The sequence below is a fragment of the Pyrgilauda ruficollis genome, unplaced genomic scaffold, assembly GCF_017590135.1.
Source record: "Pyrgilauda ruficollis isolate IOZ18807 unplaced genomic scaffold, ASM1759013v1 scaffold127, whole genome shotgun sequence".
Taxonomy (NCBI): domain Eukaryota; kingdom Metazoa; phylum Chordata; class Aves; order Passeriformes; family Passeridae; genus Pyrgilauda; species Pyrgilauda ruficollis.
The window spans coordinates 1,218,270-1,233,815 of NW_024511099.1; the positions used below are offsets into that span (position 1 = coordinate 1,218,270).

General features: G+C 44.4%; 1 protein-coding gene across 2 annotated transcripts; it reads left to right on the plus strand.

Annotated features, from left to right (window-relative positions):
- The first annotated feature begins 1,354 nt into the window (after positions 1–1,354).
- On the plus strand, positions 1,355–8,930 carry MAPRE1 (microtubule associated protein RP/EB family member 1). 2 transcript variants are annotated; one of them, XM_041458256.1, is made up of 6 exons: positions 1,355–1,478; positions 4,067–4,212; positions 5,390–5,594; positions 5,956–6,065; positions 6,742–6,894; positions 7,270–8,930. In XM_041458256.1, exons 1-6 carry the CDS (start codon positions 1,358–1,360, stop codon positions 7,324–7,326), a joined length of 792 nt encoding a protein of 263 aa, XP_041314190.1. In that variant the 5' UTR covers positions 1,355–1,357; the 3' UTR covers positions 7,327–8,930. The 2 variants fall into 2 exon arrangements, with proteins under 2 accessions (XP_041314190.1, XP_041314191.1); XM_041458257.1 differs by having other exon boundaries at positions 5,390–5,579.
- The last annotated feature ends 6,616 nt before the right edge of the window (positions 8,931–15,546 follow it).

Here is a 15,546-nt window from a genome sequence, read left to right on the forward strand (position 1 = left end):
TTTGGAGCCCAGCGTGGGGCCTGAGGGCAAACAAGCACCCAGTGCAGGGGCTCAGGGTGACAGCCACCCTCTGCTCTGATGGGCGTGATCTTTCCAGACTGCCCTCCACTCCATGGCATCCCTGATCTTACATACTCCAGATCTCACATCCTTTCCTATCTGATCAAAAGGAAAACAAATAGATGAGGGGGGAAAAAAGGACTTGGGGAAAGTAAACAAAGATAAAAGAGGAATGAGAATTGTCTTGGCATTAAGCTCTCTTGATGAGAATTGTAGTAGACAAGTCTTCCTTGAAATGTTTTTCCCTGTAAGAGCTGCCTTTTATTTTGAGTTTATAAAATGTTAAGGGAGGGGGATCTCAGAAATTCCTTTTTAATACTTTTTAAAGGTTTTTAACTCTCCCTGGTGCTATTTTTTTAGGTTAAGGATTTCTAATGTTGAACATGCTGCGGGTTTTTATACAATCTTTTAAAAATGAGAGAAATGTATAATTTTTAACACATTTCACAGTTTTTGTATCCTGGAGTGTGGAAACTCGCAACTCCGCCTTGTCCACATGATTTCACTGGCTTCCATGTGGGAAAAAAAATGTCGACAGTTTACCATTTATCATATCTGATTAAAAACGAGTATTTCTGTATGGCTGAACAGTCTTATTGGGTAAATAAAGAAGGTTCACAGTGGGAGGAGGGGCACAGCCAAGGAGGGAACCGAGCTGCCTCTCTCCTGCTGCCGCAGTGCCGGAGTCCAGGGCCGGGCAGTGCCGGGGTCCGGGGCCGGGCAGTGCCAGAGTCCAGGGCCGGGCCGTGCCAGGGGCCGGGGCCGGGCAGTGCCGGGGTCCGGGGCCGGACAGTGCTAAGGTGCAGGGCTGGGCAGTGCCGGGGTCCGGGGCCGGACAGTGCTAAGACCGGCGGGGGGTGGTGAGGAGTAGAGCGGGGAGAGCGCGGGCCGTGCCCCGCCCGCAGCGCGGGCGGCCCTGCCCGGCGGCAGCTGCACCGGCGGCTCCGCTTTGTGCCGGCGGGGCTGGGCGGGGAGCGGCCGCTCGGTATGGATCCCCGGGGAGACACCGTGGCCGCGCAGGAAGCGCTTCAGCCGTTCCCGGTAGCGCGGGGGAGAGGCATGAGTAACTTGCCGCAGCCGTGATTGCTTTCAGCGGTTCCCACGTGAGCGCCTGGGTGCTCATTTTTGGTCGGAAGTCGCGCAGCCGAGCCCTCGGCAGGGTGGTGCCGCAGGGTCCCGCAGCTGCTGGCCGCCCGCGGGTGCGGGGCCGTTCACTCGCTGGTGGCCCGGGAAGGCTCCAAAGGAAGCGGCTCCACCGCAGCCCGGCGCTCACACCTCTGGTTGTGTCTTTCAGAAAATGGCAGTGAATGTGTATTCTACTTCAGTGACCAGCGATAACTTGAGCCGACATGACATGCTGGCGTGGATCAATGAGTCTCTGCAGCTGACGCTGACCAAGATTGAACAGCTGTGCTCAGGTAAGGGGGTTCGCCCCGAGGGCACTTCCACGTGGGATGTGCACCCTGTTCTGTGGAGGTGCAGCTGCACCCTCTGTGCTGCCCTACTGCAGCTGTGCTCCTGGTGCGAGCAGATTCGTGGTCAATGTTGTGATCCAGTTATGGTTGGAGTGTTATTGAAGTGGTTGTCAGTAATGTCAGTGTAATGAAAAGGCACGTTCTCATGACTCACTACAGCATAGATGCTATAAGCAATGGGTATTAATGAGAAAAAAAGACTCTGAGGAAGAGGGTGTTTTCCCATGAGGAATTAAGTGCTTAGTGTTCATGGATAGAGTAAGTATTACAAGTGTAACTGGCAAAAACAATTGTGATTCGTTCTGGAAGAGTAGTGGAGTGTGAGGAAGACAGAGCAGTGACTTGTGGAGTCATCTGCAGGACTTCAAAACTCCTCTTGGTCCTGGAGCACATCCAGTCTGTGTCAGCCCAGCTTACCTGGGCTTGAACTAACTTCAGCACAGCTGAATCTCATACACAGTAGTAGGCAGGAAAGGGGAAGTGTCTGTGGTATAGAAATGGAGTCAAGTGTCATCGTAGGGAGGAGTGTGTGGGAGGAGGAGGCTTGTAAGAACAAATAAAAGATAATAGTCTGTGGAATAAGAGCTGAAAGAAACCCAAGGCTAAGAATGCAGCCTGGGTACAAGATAATTTGGATAACTACAACAGGCAGTCAGTGAAAAGTGGAAGTTTGGCTCATGCAGTGACTTTAAGATAAGGTGTTGCTCATGGAAGGAGACATGTGGAAACTGAAGGTGAAATAAAAGGAGGAATTAATTAAAAGTGAGGTTTTTGGAGTGTCAGTACAGGCTGTGGCTGAGTCCATGGAAGAAACAATCCCAAAGATTACAGAGAAGCAAGGGACTCGTAACAGGCATTTGGCAGCTATTTGTAGTGGCTTTTGTGTAGTGAGATGATGCACAAGAAGTGTAAGGGAACTAAAGACCTAAGACACAGGAGGAGGGGAAGTGATAAGCACTGTCTGCTTTCAGATAGGCAGGTTAAGCCCTGTGGTGTGCAGGGTTGATTTGCATGGGATTGGTGTGAGCCTTGGATGCTGTGAGAGCTCTGTGTTGAAGTGAGGATAATTAGTACTGGCTCTGCAGAATTCCAGCTCACCTGTTTTTGGGAAAAGACTGAGAGCTGTTGATGTGGTATGTCCTGAGTAACGTCCCTTTTCTGCATCTGCAATAATGCTTCGTGCCTTGGCAGGGATGAAGTGGCTTTTGCTGTCATAGTCCTGTGGAAGCTGGAGTTCCCAAGCTTGTTTTGCTGTCTTTGGCAAGGGCAGCAGTGACAGCAGCAGTTTGAGGTTGCATAAATGCACAAAACCTGCCCTTTGACTTACGCCGTGCTCCCTCTGCTTTTATCACGCTTACCGCTCTGACTGCCAATAGTGAGCAAACCCCTGGCTTCTGGCAAGTCCTCTGTGTTTGAGTTGGGATTGGAGCTCTGCAGCCAGTGAACTGAGACACAGTGGGGAGCAAACAGCAAGAGCTGGCTTGTTTTTATTTTTAATTTGCACCAGTGGATGACATCAGTCTTCTGGTAGCAGGTGAAAGTGGGAGCGCCTGCGAAGTGTCTTGATAAGAGAGTGAACAGTTGTAGGATGTGGTTGAGGTGAACAGAGGTCAATGCTCTTCTGTATTCCTTCTTGGCCTTCAGATAGCTCCCAACAGCTTGTTGTGTAGCTGTTGGATGGTTTAGGTTAGGGTTTCCATTACTCTTTGATTCATTCGTGTTGGTGTGGGAATAATGCTCTGAATGTTGTGCTTGTGCTTTTAATGGTTGTGCATCATCACTGCAGAGTGAGGATCTAGTTTAAAACCGCTTTTTTTTTTATTTTTACTGTGTATATTCTACAAATATGGAGGTGGTTGTCCACTCTTTGTGGCTGGACTGAATCTCTCTTTTCCTTTTACTTCAGCAAGTGTTGAATTGGAGGACATGAAGGATTTAAATTAATAGGAAGAACCACTTATCTTATTTTGGGTCTTTAATTAAGACCTACTTTAAATATAATTCAGCTTCATTAGCCTCTTATCTTGGAGAGCACCTTGAATTGTGTATAGCTTCTGTTTGTAGGAGGTAAATGTATTACAATTTCAATAATGGTTAAGTACAATTTCTAGAATAATGCTTTTTCTGATTTAGTTCTATTAGTGTTGTTAAGAGAAGATTACATGCCTGTTAGACACATGTAACATCTCAGATCTGTGCTGAGGTCCATGAAGAAAGGAGAGTCAAGTTTATTCATTAGATTTCTTTTTCCCTTGGAATTCTGGAGGCAGGTTTGCTCTTATTCATAAGAGTTCAAGTCATGAGCCCAAAAGTTTGGTTCTCCAGGTCCTTTAAGCTTATTTATGGCCATGCTGCCCCAAAAAGGAGACTGAAGGTTCCTGTTTTCTTGCCTTTGTTGCCTTTAAAGGGCTTGTGTGACTGAGGAGTGAGTCAGGTCAGTTTGCTGACCTGACTGGAAAGAAACTCACAAGGGTTAGTGAGCTGAGCTGACTTAATTCATCCCAGGATTTATGTTCTTTTCCTTTTGGCAGGTGCTGCATACTGTCAGTTCATGGACATGCTCTTCCCAGGTTCTGTAGCACTCAAGAAAGTGAAGTTTCAAGCAAAATTGGAACATGAGTACATTCAAAACTTCAAGGTTCTACAAGCAGGTTTTAAACGAATGGGTGTTGACAAAGTAAGCTGGGCTATAACTGAGTCTCTGCTTTTAATATTAATGTAGATGGGATGAACTTTCAGATTTAAAACTGAATAAATCTGGGAACAGAGTGTGATTTTGGTTTGTAAATCTCAAAACCTTTAGTTTTGGCTTGCCTTGGGGGCCTCACATCAGTTAGGACACATTTTGCTTTGCTCCAGCCAGGGTCAGGTTTCCTGCTCTTAATGATGAGATTAATGTTACCTTTTTAGTTGTGGGAAACTTCTGTGGCACAAAATAATACTGGAATTTCTATGAGATAAGGTTTGCCTTAAGTGTATAGAATTACATAATTGTTAAGGTTGGAAAATCTGTCTGAGACCATCAAGTCCAACTGTTCCCCCAGCATTGCCAAGGCCACCACTAAACCATGTCCCCAAGTGCCACGTGGCTTTTAAATGCCTCCAGATATTAAAATCCGTGATTTTTAGTAGAGAAAATGAAATTGTGAAAAAGCTTGTTCAGATGGACTGACAGTTCTGCTGATGGAGGGGGGAATTATTCAGGTAATAGTTACAGACAGTGCGTTTGGTAGGATGCAGAACATGCAGGGTTGAAGCTTTTTCCTTCTTTAAGAAGATGTCTCATTCCATGGCTGGCAGCTCCAGCACAGAGTCGGTCTCTGTTTGGGGACAGTGGCTTGTGCAGTCTGTCCACACAGCCCATCTGGACAACCAGCCTGCCTTCCAAATGCCTTATGAAAAGACATTTTCTCTACTAGCAAAACTTCACTATTTTCTGCATTTTTAAAAGTCTTTAGTTACACACCTCATCCCAGGGAAGCTGGAGTCTGCTATGACAGAGATGTTTAGCTCTTGTAGCAATTCTGGAGTTGGTCAGTTCAGATCCATCAGAACCAGCTTCATGTGGACAGGAAGAAGTTTTGTCTGTAAACTTGGTCTAGCAGAAACTTCGCTGCAGAATTATTTAAAATTATCCCTCAAAGGCAAAGCATGATTGTTTTTTCATTCCAATAATTACAAAAATCCCATTATTTGATATAGTTGTGGTCAAGGGGAATTTTCCCTAGACTGGACAAGAATTAAATTTGCATATCTTTTGAGTGCATTAACTCTAAATCTTTACATAAAATCCCAAAGAGGTTCTTTACCCATATATGAGTGTGACATTTTTTTTTCTTTTTCCCCCTCTTCAGATAATTCCTGTGGACAAACTAGTGAAAGGAAAATTTCAGGACAACTTTGAATTTGTTCAGTGGTTCAAAAAATTTTTTGATGCAAACTATGATGGGAAGGAATACGATCCTGTTGCTGCTCGACAAGGCCAAGACACAATAGCACCAAACCTTGTTACTCCAGTTGTGAACAAAACCAGGAAATCTCTCGGTACTGGCAGTGCAGGTAGAGAAAATAGTTAAAAGATGATCTAGATCATGAAAAACTCTGGGGGAAATTAAGACTGGGTTGCTATTTAAAATCAGTGTATGGGATTCTAGTATTTTGCATCTTGTTTCAGAGATGCCATGCTCAAAGACTGAGGCTGCTGTAGTACCCAGGTGTCTGGAGGCTACAGAAAGAGCAGTCTTCTGTAAAAGAGAGATCAGCAAGGATTGGTGCCAAGTGTGCCAAAATGAAAGGACATGTTACATGGAGTTAAGGGAGGAACATACCTTCAATCTCTTTCATGCCTAAGCATGTTTGGAGGGGGGATAGTGCCTTTATGGGAGGGAGAATTGGAATTAATTGGTGAATTATCTTGCAGCCCCGCAGAGGCCCATTGTTGCACAGAGGACCCCAGCAGGTCCCAGAGCTGGGCCTGGGATGGGCAAAAAGGGTGGAGGAGACGATGAATCAGCGGGATTGATCGAGCAGGTGTGTAAGGACAGCCCTGTGACTGACCTCTGCTTGATAGAGTTATGTGCAGGTTTGTTTTTCCTGTACCATGGAATGTCTGGGTCAGGCAGATGGAAGAAAATGATGTGAATCAGCTCATTTAAAATCAATTAATTGGAACCCTTCATTATAATGGTCTTCCTCTCCTGATGAAGCAAACCCCCTCCTGTAGCACACGAGTGGCCAGACATTTCACCCCAGTGTGGGCTGTGTCACACATAGCAGGGTTTGTAAGTATTCCCACAGCTGTGTTGCAGCTCTCCCAGCATTCCAACAGAGCTATGAGCAGCTGCTCCTTCACTGAAATCCAGAGTGCAACACAACTGAACCTGCTGTCAGCAGGAGAGTTGTCATGAAAGAATGTGTTAGCAGAGAGGACTGCACGCAGTCAGTGCTTTACCTATTTCATGGAATCAGCCTTTAGTCTTTCCAAGTGGATTTGTGTGTGTTGGACTGGATGCTTGCTGTGCAGTGACATTAAAATCTGAGAAATGGCCCTTTTCTTCCTGTCACAGTCCCCCCTCCCCCATATCTTGGTTACTGCTGAAGTGCTTTGCATATCAACACCCTTCTGAGAACTTTTGGGACACCCCTTTTGCATAGATCCTATGGAATTCTGTCTCTGGATATAATTATTATTGATGCCCTTTGGCAGATCAATGCATTGAAACTTACTGTTGAAGATCTGGAGAAGGAGAGAGACTTCTACTTTGGCAAATTGAGGAACATTGAATTGATCTGCCAGGAGAATGAAGGGGAGAATGATCCAGTGTTGCAGAGGATTGTGGAAATTCTTTATGCCACAGATGTAAGTAATCTGTTATAGACTGGGTTGCAGAGTTCTTCCTACCCTTGTAATTGGAAGCTGGTTTGCTTTCCAGTCCTCCCTCTAGTTCTACCTTTTTTTTTTCCCTGTGAGGTTTATGGCCTAGCTTTTTCCTGTAATAAAGCATCAGATAATTTAACTATAGTCAGACAGCAAACAAGGTACACCTTTCATGAGTAGTATGTAACAGATAGATCAAAGATGAGGAAAATACTTCTGGTAGTACATCTTGACACTGTAAACAGTGACTTAAGGGTGTCTTACTTGAAGTAAGAAGAAAAAAAAAGTACCTACAGAGTAGCCAGGAACTGGTTTGACATCAGATTTTCATTAAAGCACTTGTTTTCTTCCCTTCAGGAAGGCTTTGTGATACCTGACGAAGGAGCGCCGCAGGAGGAACAAGAAGAGTATTAACAGACCACATACTGTACCAGCAGAGCAGCAACATCAGAATTCTTTGCCCCAGATCATGTGCTTAACTGTAAAATACTCCACTTTATTCTTAGAGGACTCACTGGTCTCTTTTCATAAGCAAAAAGTACCTCTTCTTAAAGTGCACTTTGCGGAAGTTTCACTTTTACAGTGGGTTTGAGTTAGGAGCTCTTTCTCACGCTGTAGCAGAGCAGTATTCACATCGAGGTGGTATATTTAGGGAGCAAGAGGCTGAATATTTGGAACTTGTTGCAGAATGGTTTGCTGGTAAAACACTGGTTTGTGGGAAGACTCTTTTTGTATCTAAGGCGGTGTGCAGTAGAGAAATTAAAGACTGACTCACAGAAAGATTGAGTTAATGTGAAATTGCAGAACAGAAATTATAATAAATGCCTTAAGAGTATTTAAAATATGCTTCCATATGCCAAATTGAAGTAATGTGATGGGAGATTTTATGTGCTTCATATTGGGGTAGACGTTTGTTTAACTCCATTCACTGCTGTCTGAGAGGCCTTGCATGGCAGTCTCACTGTGTCAGCAAGTGCTCAAAAGGGGCTATTAAAACAAAACTCCATTCCTATGTAAAGCTGCTTACTAAGTGATTAGTTCTCGATGAAATGGGCCTTAACGTTGCCTGTCACAAGATTAGAGGGAGTATGAACAGCTGAGACACATAAATTACCTTGAAGAGTGCTGAAGCCTTTTTCTGTGGCATTGTGGCTTTGCCAAAACGTACTGTGTTTTCTGTAAGAAAAGCAAAACAAAGCAAAGGGCACACAGTCTTACTGCCTAAAATGTCCTTCAGAAGTGATTTTTCTTTCTGGCTCTTGTTTTTATTTGTTCTGTTTATTTTCATTTCTGTTGGAATCCCTTCTGTTCTCTCACTTTTCCCTTTCCCATCCCAAGGAATGCTGAGTACACCCAGTAGTTGTAACAGGACTGGCACTGTGCAACTGGCTTTGAATGAAAGTGAATTGAGCACATGAGGATGATATTTTTCTGTCTGCTTTCTTTTTTTTTTTTCCCCCTTTGAACCAGGGCATATTAGTAATGACACTTGCCAGTTCAGTAATCTTCTGGGGTAAAAACTAAAAGATGCTGGCTAACAGAGCTAATGTTATTGCAGAAAATACAGTACTGAGACTAACTTAAATATTAATATTTAAAATACTTTCCTTAACTGTCCTTTTTTTCTATCATGCCCCTCATTACTGTTGTGTTTGGCAAGATCCTGCAAGACTTCTGACCCCCCTTCACTACTGAGATTGATCAGTCCTGTTGTGCTTGTATTCATTTGTTTCTGGTGGTAGCTTGTCCTAAAATGTGTGTAGGAGAGCATTTTATGGTAATTGTGTAGTGCATGAATCTTTGTGAAGTTCAGAGAAAAACCCAAATTCAGTGAATGCCAAAAATGCAAGTATCTAGCCATTGTTTAAAATTGCAGTGGTGCTATTTCTCTTGTGGCCTTTTAGACTTCTGTTGCCCTAAAACTCCATTTTACTGAGAAACCATATTTGACTTGGATTTTTCTTGACAGGGTTTTTCTATTTTAAGCAGTTTCTAAATAAAGTTCTGTATTTCAAGAGTGTCATGTCTGCTGGAGTCTCTCATGCTTTCAGATATGATTGGGCAGAGCTGAAGTCCGTGATAGTTTCATGATGAAGCTTGCAGGACTTGGAATTTCAGCTCCCATTCCCCAGCCCCAGGCATTGCTAACCTCAGTAGCAGTAGTCTTGGAACTTTGTTTGGAGTGTGCTGGCACAAATGGTTGTTTTATTTTTTTGGGTTTTTTTCTTTCTGTGTTTTCCCTCCCACAAGTCAATGGGATGTGAGTGTGGTGTTGAGTTCCTCCTCCTCCTCTTGGTGTGGGAATAGGGATGTGTTACAGGAATGCTGTCCCATGACTTTACATGTGTTTAATGTGTTTTGAAACTGCTAAAACACTGGTTATGAGTTACAGACAAACAAGATGTTAATTGTTTCTGTCACCAGGCTCTGTGAGCAGACTGACTGTAAACTGAGTTGATTTGTTTGACTTGAATTGTGTTTCTTAGATGAGCTTAAATGTTCCTGTCGCAGCTGTGTGCACAGACCAGCATCTGCAGAGAAGTGCTCATGGAATGGGAAGTGATCCCTGCAGGGCTGCTCCTCTGCTGGGAGGCACCTTCCCTGCCCCTGAGGGCTCTGTGGGTGCCTTACTGAGGAGAAGAGGCACTGCTGGCACTGCCTGCTGGTGTGGCACAGCTGGGGCTGGACACAGACCCAGGGTTTGACGCACATAAAATCTTCTTTCCCATTACTTCCTTGCTTTGAAGTCGGAAGCATATTTTTTTTCGACTCTAAATATTTCATTATTCCAGCAACTCAAAGCAAAAGGTGGCAGCAGGATGTGGCTGAAGGTGAAGATGACTTTTGGGAGGTCAGAAGTTGTGCACTGGGACCTGGTTGCTTCAAGTCTCTTTCCAAGAGGATTGCATGTGTGGAACTGGGAAGCAACAGGTCATCAGATGGGTTGATTTTGGTCAAAGCAGGTAAATGGCCTTTCCTGCTAAGAGAAGGCTGAGTCAGAATTGCTGCTGGTGTGCCTCGGCAGGCCCGTGGATGTGTGGATGTACTGAAGGTGCATTGTAAAGCTGAGTTGCAGTGGCAGTCTGGTCAGCCACACACTGCTCAGATTTCCAGTTGGTTACATCGCTCCTTTGCTACCAAGATGAGTCCTAAATAGAATGGGGACAAACTCATGTAGCCAACTTATGGCTCCATTGTAACATCTTGGCATCTCCTGGTTTTTAATGTCGTTTTTTGGGAAGCAAATTACAATAGGCTCAACTCAAACCCATTGACTTAACATAGCTACTCTGTTAATGTGGTACAGTATATGCTGTTAAATGCTCACCTGCTGGAATGATTCTGATAGCATCCAACCTTTCCTAGTATCTTAGTTTTATCAGTTCTTTGAAAAACAAACAGAATGGAAGAAGCAAAAGCTCATGTCTCCTTTCTGTACCAACATGTCTTACTTGCAGGTGGACTCGTGGATGTTTTTTTTAACTTTTATTATTCATTTTTAAAAAAATTCCTGGTTTGCAATGACAATTCTTACTGTAACTGGTAAAAAGCCTTCAAATAAAGGCCAGAAACTTTCTTGTTGTCATATCATATCACAGTTTCACGTGGCTGCTTGAGCACTCAGTCATCTCGTAGGCTGTCTGGTGGAATGTCCTTTCACAGGAACAGGCTCAGGGGTGGGAGTTGAGGGCATCTTGTCAAGGATAAGGCTGGAATCTGCTGCTCACAAGGGAAAATAATTTTTTGCAAGATGGAGCGTAAACTCAAAGGGCTGTACCATAGATTTGAGGCCAGTCTGATGGTGCACACCCTGTGTCTCTAATCCTGTACAAGTAAAAGGAGATAATAATGTGGGCTGTTATTGCGGGTTACTGGCAGAGGAGAGGGAGTTTGTGTCAGGACAGCTGAGGAATGCTGGTCTTCTAATGTGGAGAGAGGGAGGTGAGATGGAGCATTGCCAGTTCCTAATAACCACTTGTGGTTGGTGCAGTGTGAAATGGCAGCGGCAGTGGAGGGAGTGCAGCTCTGCTCTGCTGCTGCTCTGAATCAGGCAGCAAACCCACAGCATCCTCTGCAGGAAGGAGACCTGAGCAGCCTCGTGAGTGAGACCTCTTGGGCTGAGAGGTGTCTGGGCCTCTTGGTTCCTCACAGAAATTCCATCTGGAGAGTTAATGGGCCTGGAGTGAGTGGAAGGAGGGAAGTTGAACGTGTGACCAGAGAACGTGGTGGATGTGTATGGGAGGAGAAATTTGAGAAGGTTGCAGAGGAGGATAAATGCATGGGAACAAAGTGGTGCCATGGAGTGGTACAGGGACAACTGCAAAGGTGTCTGGTGTGGGAAGGCAGCCCTAGGGAAAGGAAGGAACAGTGCACTGGTCAGTGGCTGGAGAGGAGGGATGGGTGCACGAGTGCTGGGCAGGACTGAGTCGTCCTGCTGTGCTGCAAGAAGGGAGCTGGGCTTGATCCGGGCAAAGTCCCGCCAAAGAAAGGCAAAACAAATGGGGTTTCTCTTTTGAGTAACACCTGTTAAGCTGAAGAATCAGGCTCTCTGGTAGAAAATGATCTTTTTGAGGCTGTGCAGATGTAAACTGTCAATAAGACAATCTTTGTCTTCCATTTAATCTTTTCCTTTTAATAGAGAGGGAACAAAGTTAAACTAAACCAAAACTTCTAAGACCAAAAGGAAGTTTTCAGAAGGCAACCCCAGCTTTGAGGAGGCAAAGGCTGCTCTCTGTAAAAATTATTCTTCTCTTTTTCAACACAGCTGGCTGGCCTTGGGAACTGTGGCATTTAAATAATATATCTTTAACTTTGATATATATTATTATAGGTGTAAATATTTATTTAAACAATATATAAATATTGAAACAGTATGACAACATACAATAATGTTAAATATTATATATAGCTATGTTATATACATTTCAATCATTTATATATAAATATGTATTTATATATTAAAAATTTTTTGTCTGACCTGTCAGAGCTGTAGGACACAGGAACTGGTGCAATTTTTGTTTTTAAGTCCAACAGATGTTTTGCAGACATTTTCCTCTTGAAAATATTTCATAAAATGGTTGCCTGTCAATCTTCTCTGACTCTGATTTTGTCCCCAGGGTATGCATAAGGATGAATGGACATTCAGGAGGCATTAAATCTCAGGGGACAGCACGGATATAAATCTTAACATGTCCAAAGCTCTGCAGGTTGATATTTATGGAGTGATGAGCAGATGAGATTAAAATGAGGGATGGTGGAGGTGGGTCCGTTTCCAGGACCTGAATATAAACCTGTGTTTAATCTTGGCTTTTCTCTCCAGGAAGGGCTTTCTGGGAGCGTGGGGAGGGAAATGGCAGGAGAGGTTTGTGACAGTGGCTGTCAGGAGGGGGAAAGCCCCACAGCAGAGGTGGGGCAGCCACCCTGGAGCTGTGGATGCGCAGGGAGGTGGGAACAGATGGAATGTGCTGCTGCGAGGGTGAGTGGCACCACAGCAAGTGACAGCCGTCTCCCCCTGGCACAGAGCTGCACCGTGGGACACGGAGAGCTGGTGGTAACTGGTTTCCTTCTGTTTCAGGTAGGGCTGATCTGTGTAAAGCATCTTCACACTGACAGGGCTCTGAGGGGTCACCTGGCGTGGAAAAGCTTCGCAAGCAGAGCTTTTCCTCAGAGAGAGGGTCAGAAAGAATGACCTTGGAAAGATCACTGAATTGTTTGGGTTGAAAAAGCCCTCCAGGGTTATTGAGTCCCATTGTCTCCCCAGCACTGCCAAGGCCACCGTGTCCCCAGGTGCTGCATGCACACAGCTTTTGAGTTCCTCCAGGGATGGGGACTCCACCGCCGCCCTGGGCCACCAGTGTCAGTGCCTGGCCACCCTGTCAGGGAAGAAATTTCCCCTAATATCCAACCTAAACCTCCCCTGGCACAATTAGAAGCCATTTCCAGCACATTTACTGCACTGCCCCTGTTCCTTCCCTTCTGCAGGACATAGTGATGAGATTCCCTGTGCTGTCAAATTCCACATCATCCATTAAGGAATCAGACTGGTTTTTAGTCAAGGAAACTCTCATATGGGGGTCAATGACTGCCTTTCACAGATACCTCTCACGCTGAACAAGAGGAAGATACTATTTCTGATCACTTACAGTAAACAACAAACTGGCTGGGAAATATCTCTGGAAATACTTGAGGAAATAAATTTCCTCTCCTCCTAATTTATGGTATGCTTCTTATGAAAAATGTCCCTTTGCTTTCTCCTTCAAACATTCAATATTTAAAGGCAATAGCATTAAGGCTTGAGGCTTCCAGTAGTAAGGCAAGATAACAGCTGCAACCTGTGACTCTCTTTTGACCAATTTAGGAAAGTTTTTATTAGTGAGCAGTAATCACAATGCAAGTTTAATACTTCGGAGTTACATAGTGGTTTGTGCTATGTGCAAAATCACTGCAGATATGTGTGCAAACTGAAAAGCAGCATGTCCAAATAGCCAATTTAAAAATAACTGTTTGTCATACCTGTCTAGGTGTGTAATGGCCATGAACTGCACCATTCAGGCTTCTAATAAACGGTTTGGAAACTCTGGGAGTGTGCTGCAGGGCTCTTTTGGGGTTCACTTTTGATTCATCTATTACAGCCTGCCATGCCTATGATTTTTTTTTCCCAGTTATGAATTACCTGGTTAAGTCTAGGTGTGAATTTACAATGCTTGTTTTCACAGGTTTGAATGGGTTCTGCAGGCAATGAAAGAAATTACAGATAATATTAATGATAGAGACGTTTTTGACACTTTCTGAGGCTGACATTGACTGTGGTGCTTCACAGCCTGGCTAATGACACTGTCCTCTGGAATGAAAGATGAAGCTGAAGGAGTAGCAGTTGCAAAAGTAATTTCCTCATGTATTAAAAAAGAAAAAAAAAAAAGGAAGAAAAAGAAAAAAGTAAGAAAAGGAACACCATTTGCTACCAGTGGTAGGCAGTGTTTATTTTCATGACCATCTTCCATAGTTCCTCCTGTCGGCACCACAGAAGCTCAGTAATTAATTCTGCTCCCTTTGGTGCTGTGCACATGATGTCACTGTCTGTCCTGCAGGAAGGGTCTGGACTATGTGCAACTCGAATTCCCATGCTGGAAACCATTCTGACTCTAGAGAGTCAGAGTCAGTATTTCTGAGACCCAACCCCACATCCAGAGCTGCTGGGATTTGTCTTCCACTTGAACTGGTTCTCTTGTGCTGCCAGGAAATTTGTCTGCTCCTTAAGCATTCATTTCTCCATCAAATAGAAAACATGAGCATCCTCCCTGATGGAATTGGCTTAATAAACCAGTTCCTCATTTAAGAATGCCTCTTGTAAAGCAATGGACGGTGATAAATGACTCCTTCAAATGGGCTCTCTTTTGGGTTTAACCAGTCTGGTTAGGCTATTGTATATGAGACCATGAATGTAGAAGATTGTGCCTGTTACAAAGGCAAATCAGGATATAAGTTATGACAGCTATTCTCCTTCATGGGGTGTGGATTTAGAGGTAAAATGGCCTATTCAGAAAGATTGAAAGAACTGAGTTTAATCCAGCCTGGAGAGAGACTGCACTGGGGCTGGAGGAGGAGACTGAAGGTGTAAGAGCCTCTTGCAAAAACAGTCTGTGTCCATGGTGAAATGAACTCATGGAATTAAATTCCACATTGAGCACTTCTTTTGCCTTTTTAATATTAAAGGCAGGGCAGGACTAAAGCATGAATTTCTAAGGAAAAGTGGAAAAGTTTGACAGACATTCAGCAGAAGGATAAAGATTCCAACTCCACCATAAGTAGGTGTTGGATTGCATCCCCCCTCACTGCGAGACCCGCCCCTCCGTTTCCATTCTTCTGTGCTTCAAAAGCCAAACATTTCTGATTCTTTAGGGATTAGAAAGGTTTTCAGTGAGGTGAAACATGATGATATATCCCCTCTCCTACTTCATCCCACCCCCAGCTTTTTCCTTGGCCTTCTACATCTCCCTTCATCCAGAGTGGAACCTTTTGAGGAGATTTCAGGGTCTGCACACCTGAGTGCTGAGATAGCTGGGACAGGGCAGTGTCACAAGGTGGGAGTGTGCATGGGTTGAGGGTTTAACATGCCTGAGAGAAATGCTTTTTGTTTGTATTGCTGCCTTTTAGGAACTGAGATGGAGAACAAACAATTTTTCATTGATTTTCTAGGAGGGTCTGTTTAAACAGGATCATCTCATCCTCACTCAGGTTTCTGCTGGCTGAGTGAAGTGTCCTAGGCAGAGTACAAGGTCACAGGGTTGGATTTTGGAGAGGTGCAGTTGGACCCTTCATTCCTGTTTCTCTCCGTTTTGGCATCAGTGAGCTTCAAGCTCACATTGTTCGTGGAGTTTTTCTTGAACTTTTAGTTTGTCTCCAAAGGTTATTGTGGCTCAAAAACGTCTGACTTACAGCTCTTTTGGGATAGAGCTCATCCAAGAGCAGGGGCACGAGGAAACCTGTTTGTCACTTCAGGTGACAGTGAAGTCTAGAGAGGCAGATGGTGGCAGCCTTTGCCTGAATTCTGGAAACAACCTATTTCTTCTCTGCAGCCTGGGGACATTAATCAAGGGCTACATCGAAAGATGTGGGTCTGAGCAGTGTCAGTTT

Excerpts from the sequence above, each read along its gene's own strand:
- MAPRE1 (XM_041458256.1), top strand. The coding sequence starts at position 1,358 with ATGGCAGTGAATGTGTATTCTACTTCAGTGACCAGCGATAACTTGAGC. Across the intron at positions 1,479-4,066 it reads GATTGAACAGCTGTGCTCAG|GTGCTGCATACTGTCAGTTC; the intron begins GTAAGGGGGTTC and ends TCCTTTTGGCAG. Across the intron at positions 6,066-6,741 it reads CAGCGGGATTGATCGAGCAG|ATCAATGCATTGAAACTTAC; the intron begins GTGTGTAAGGAC and ends GCCCTTTGGCAG.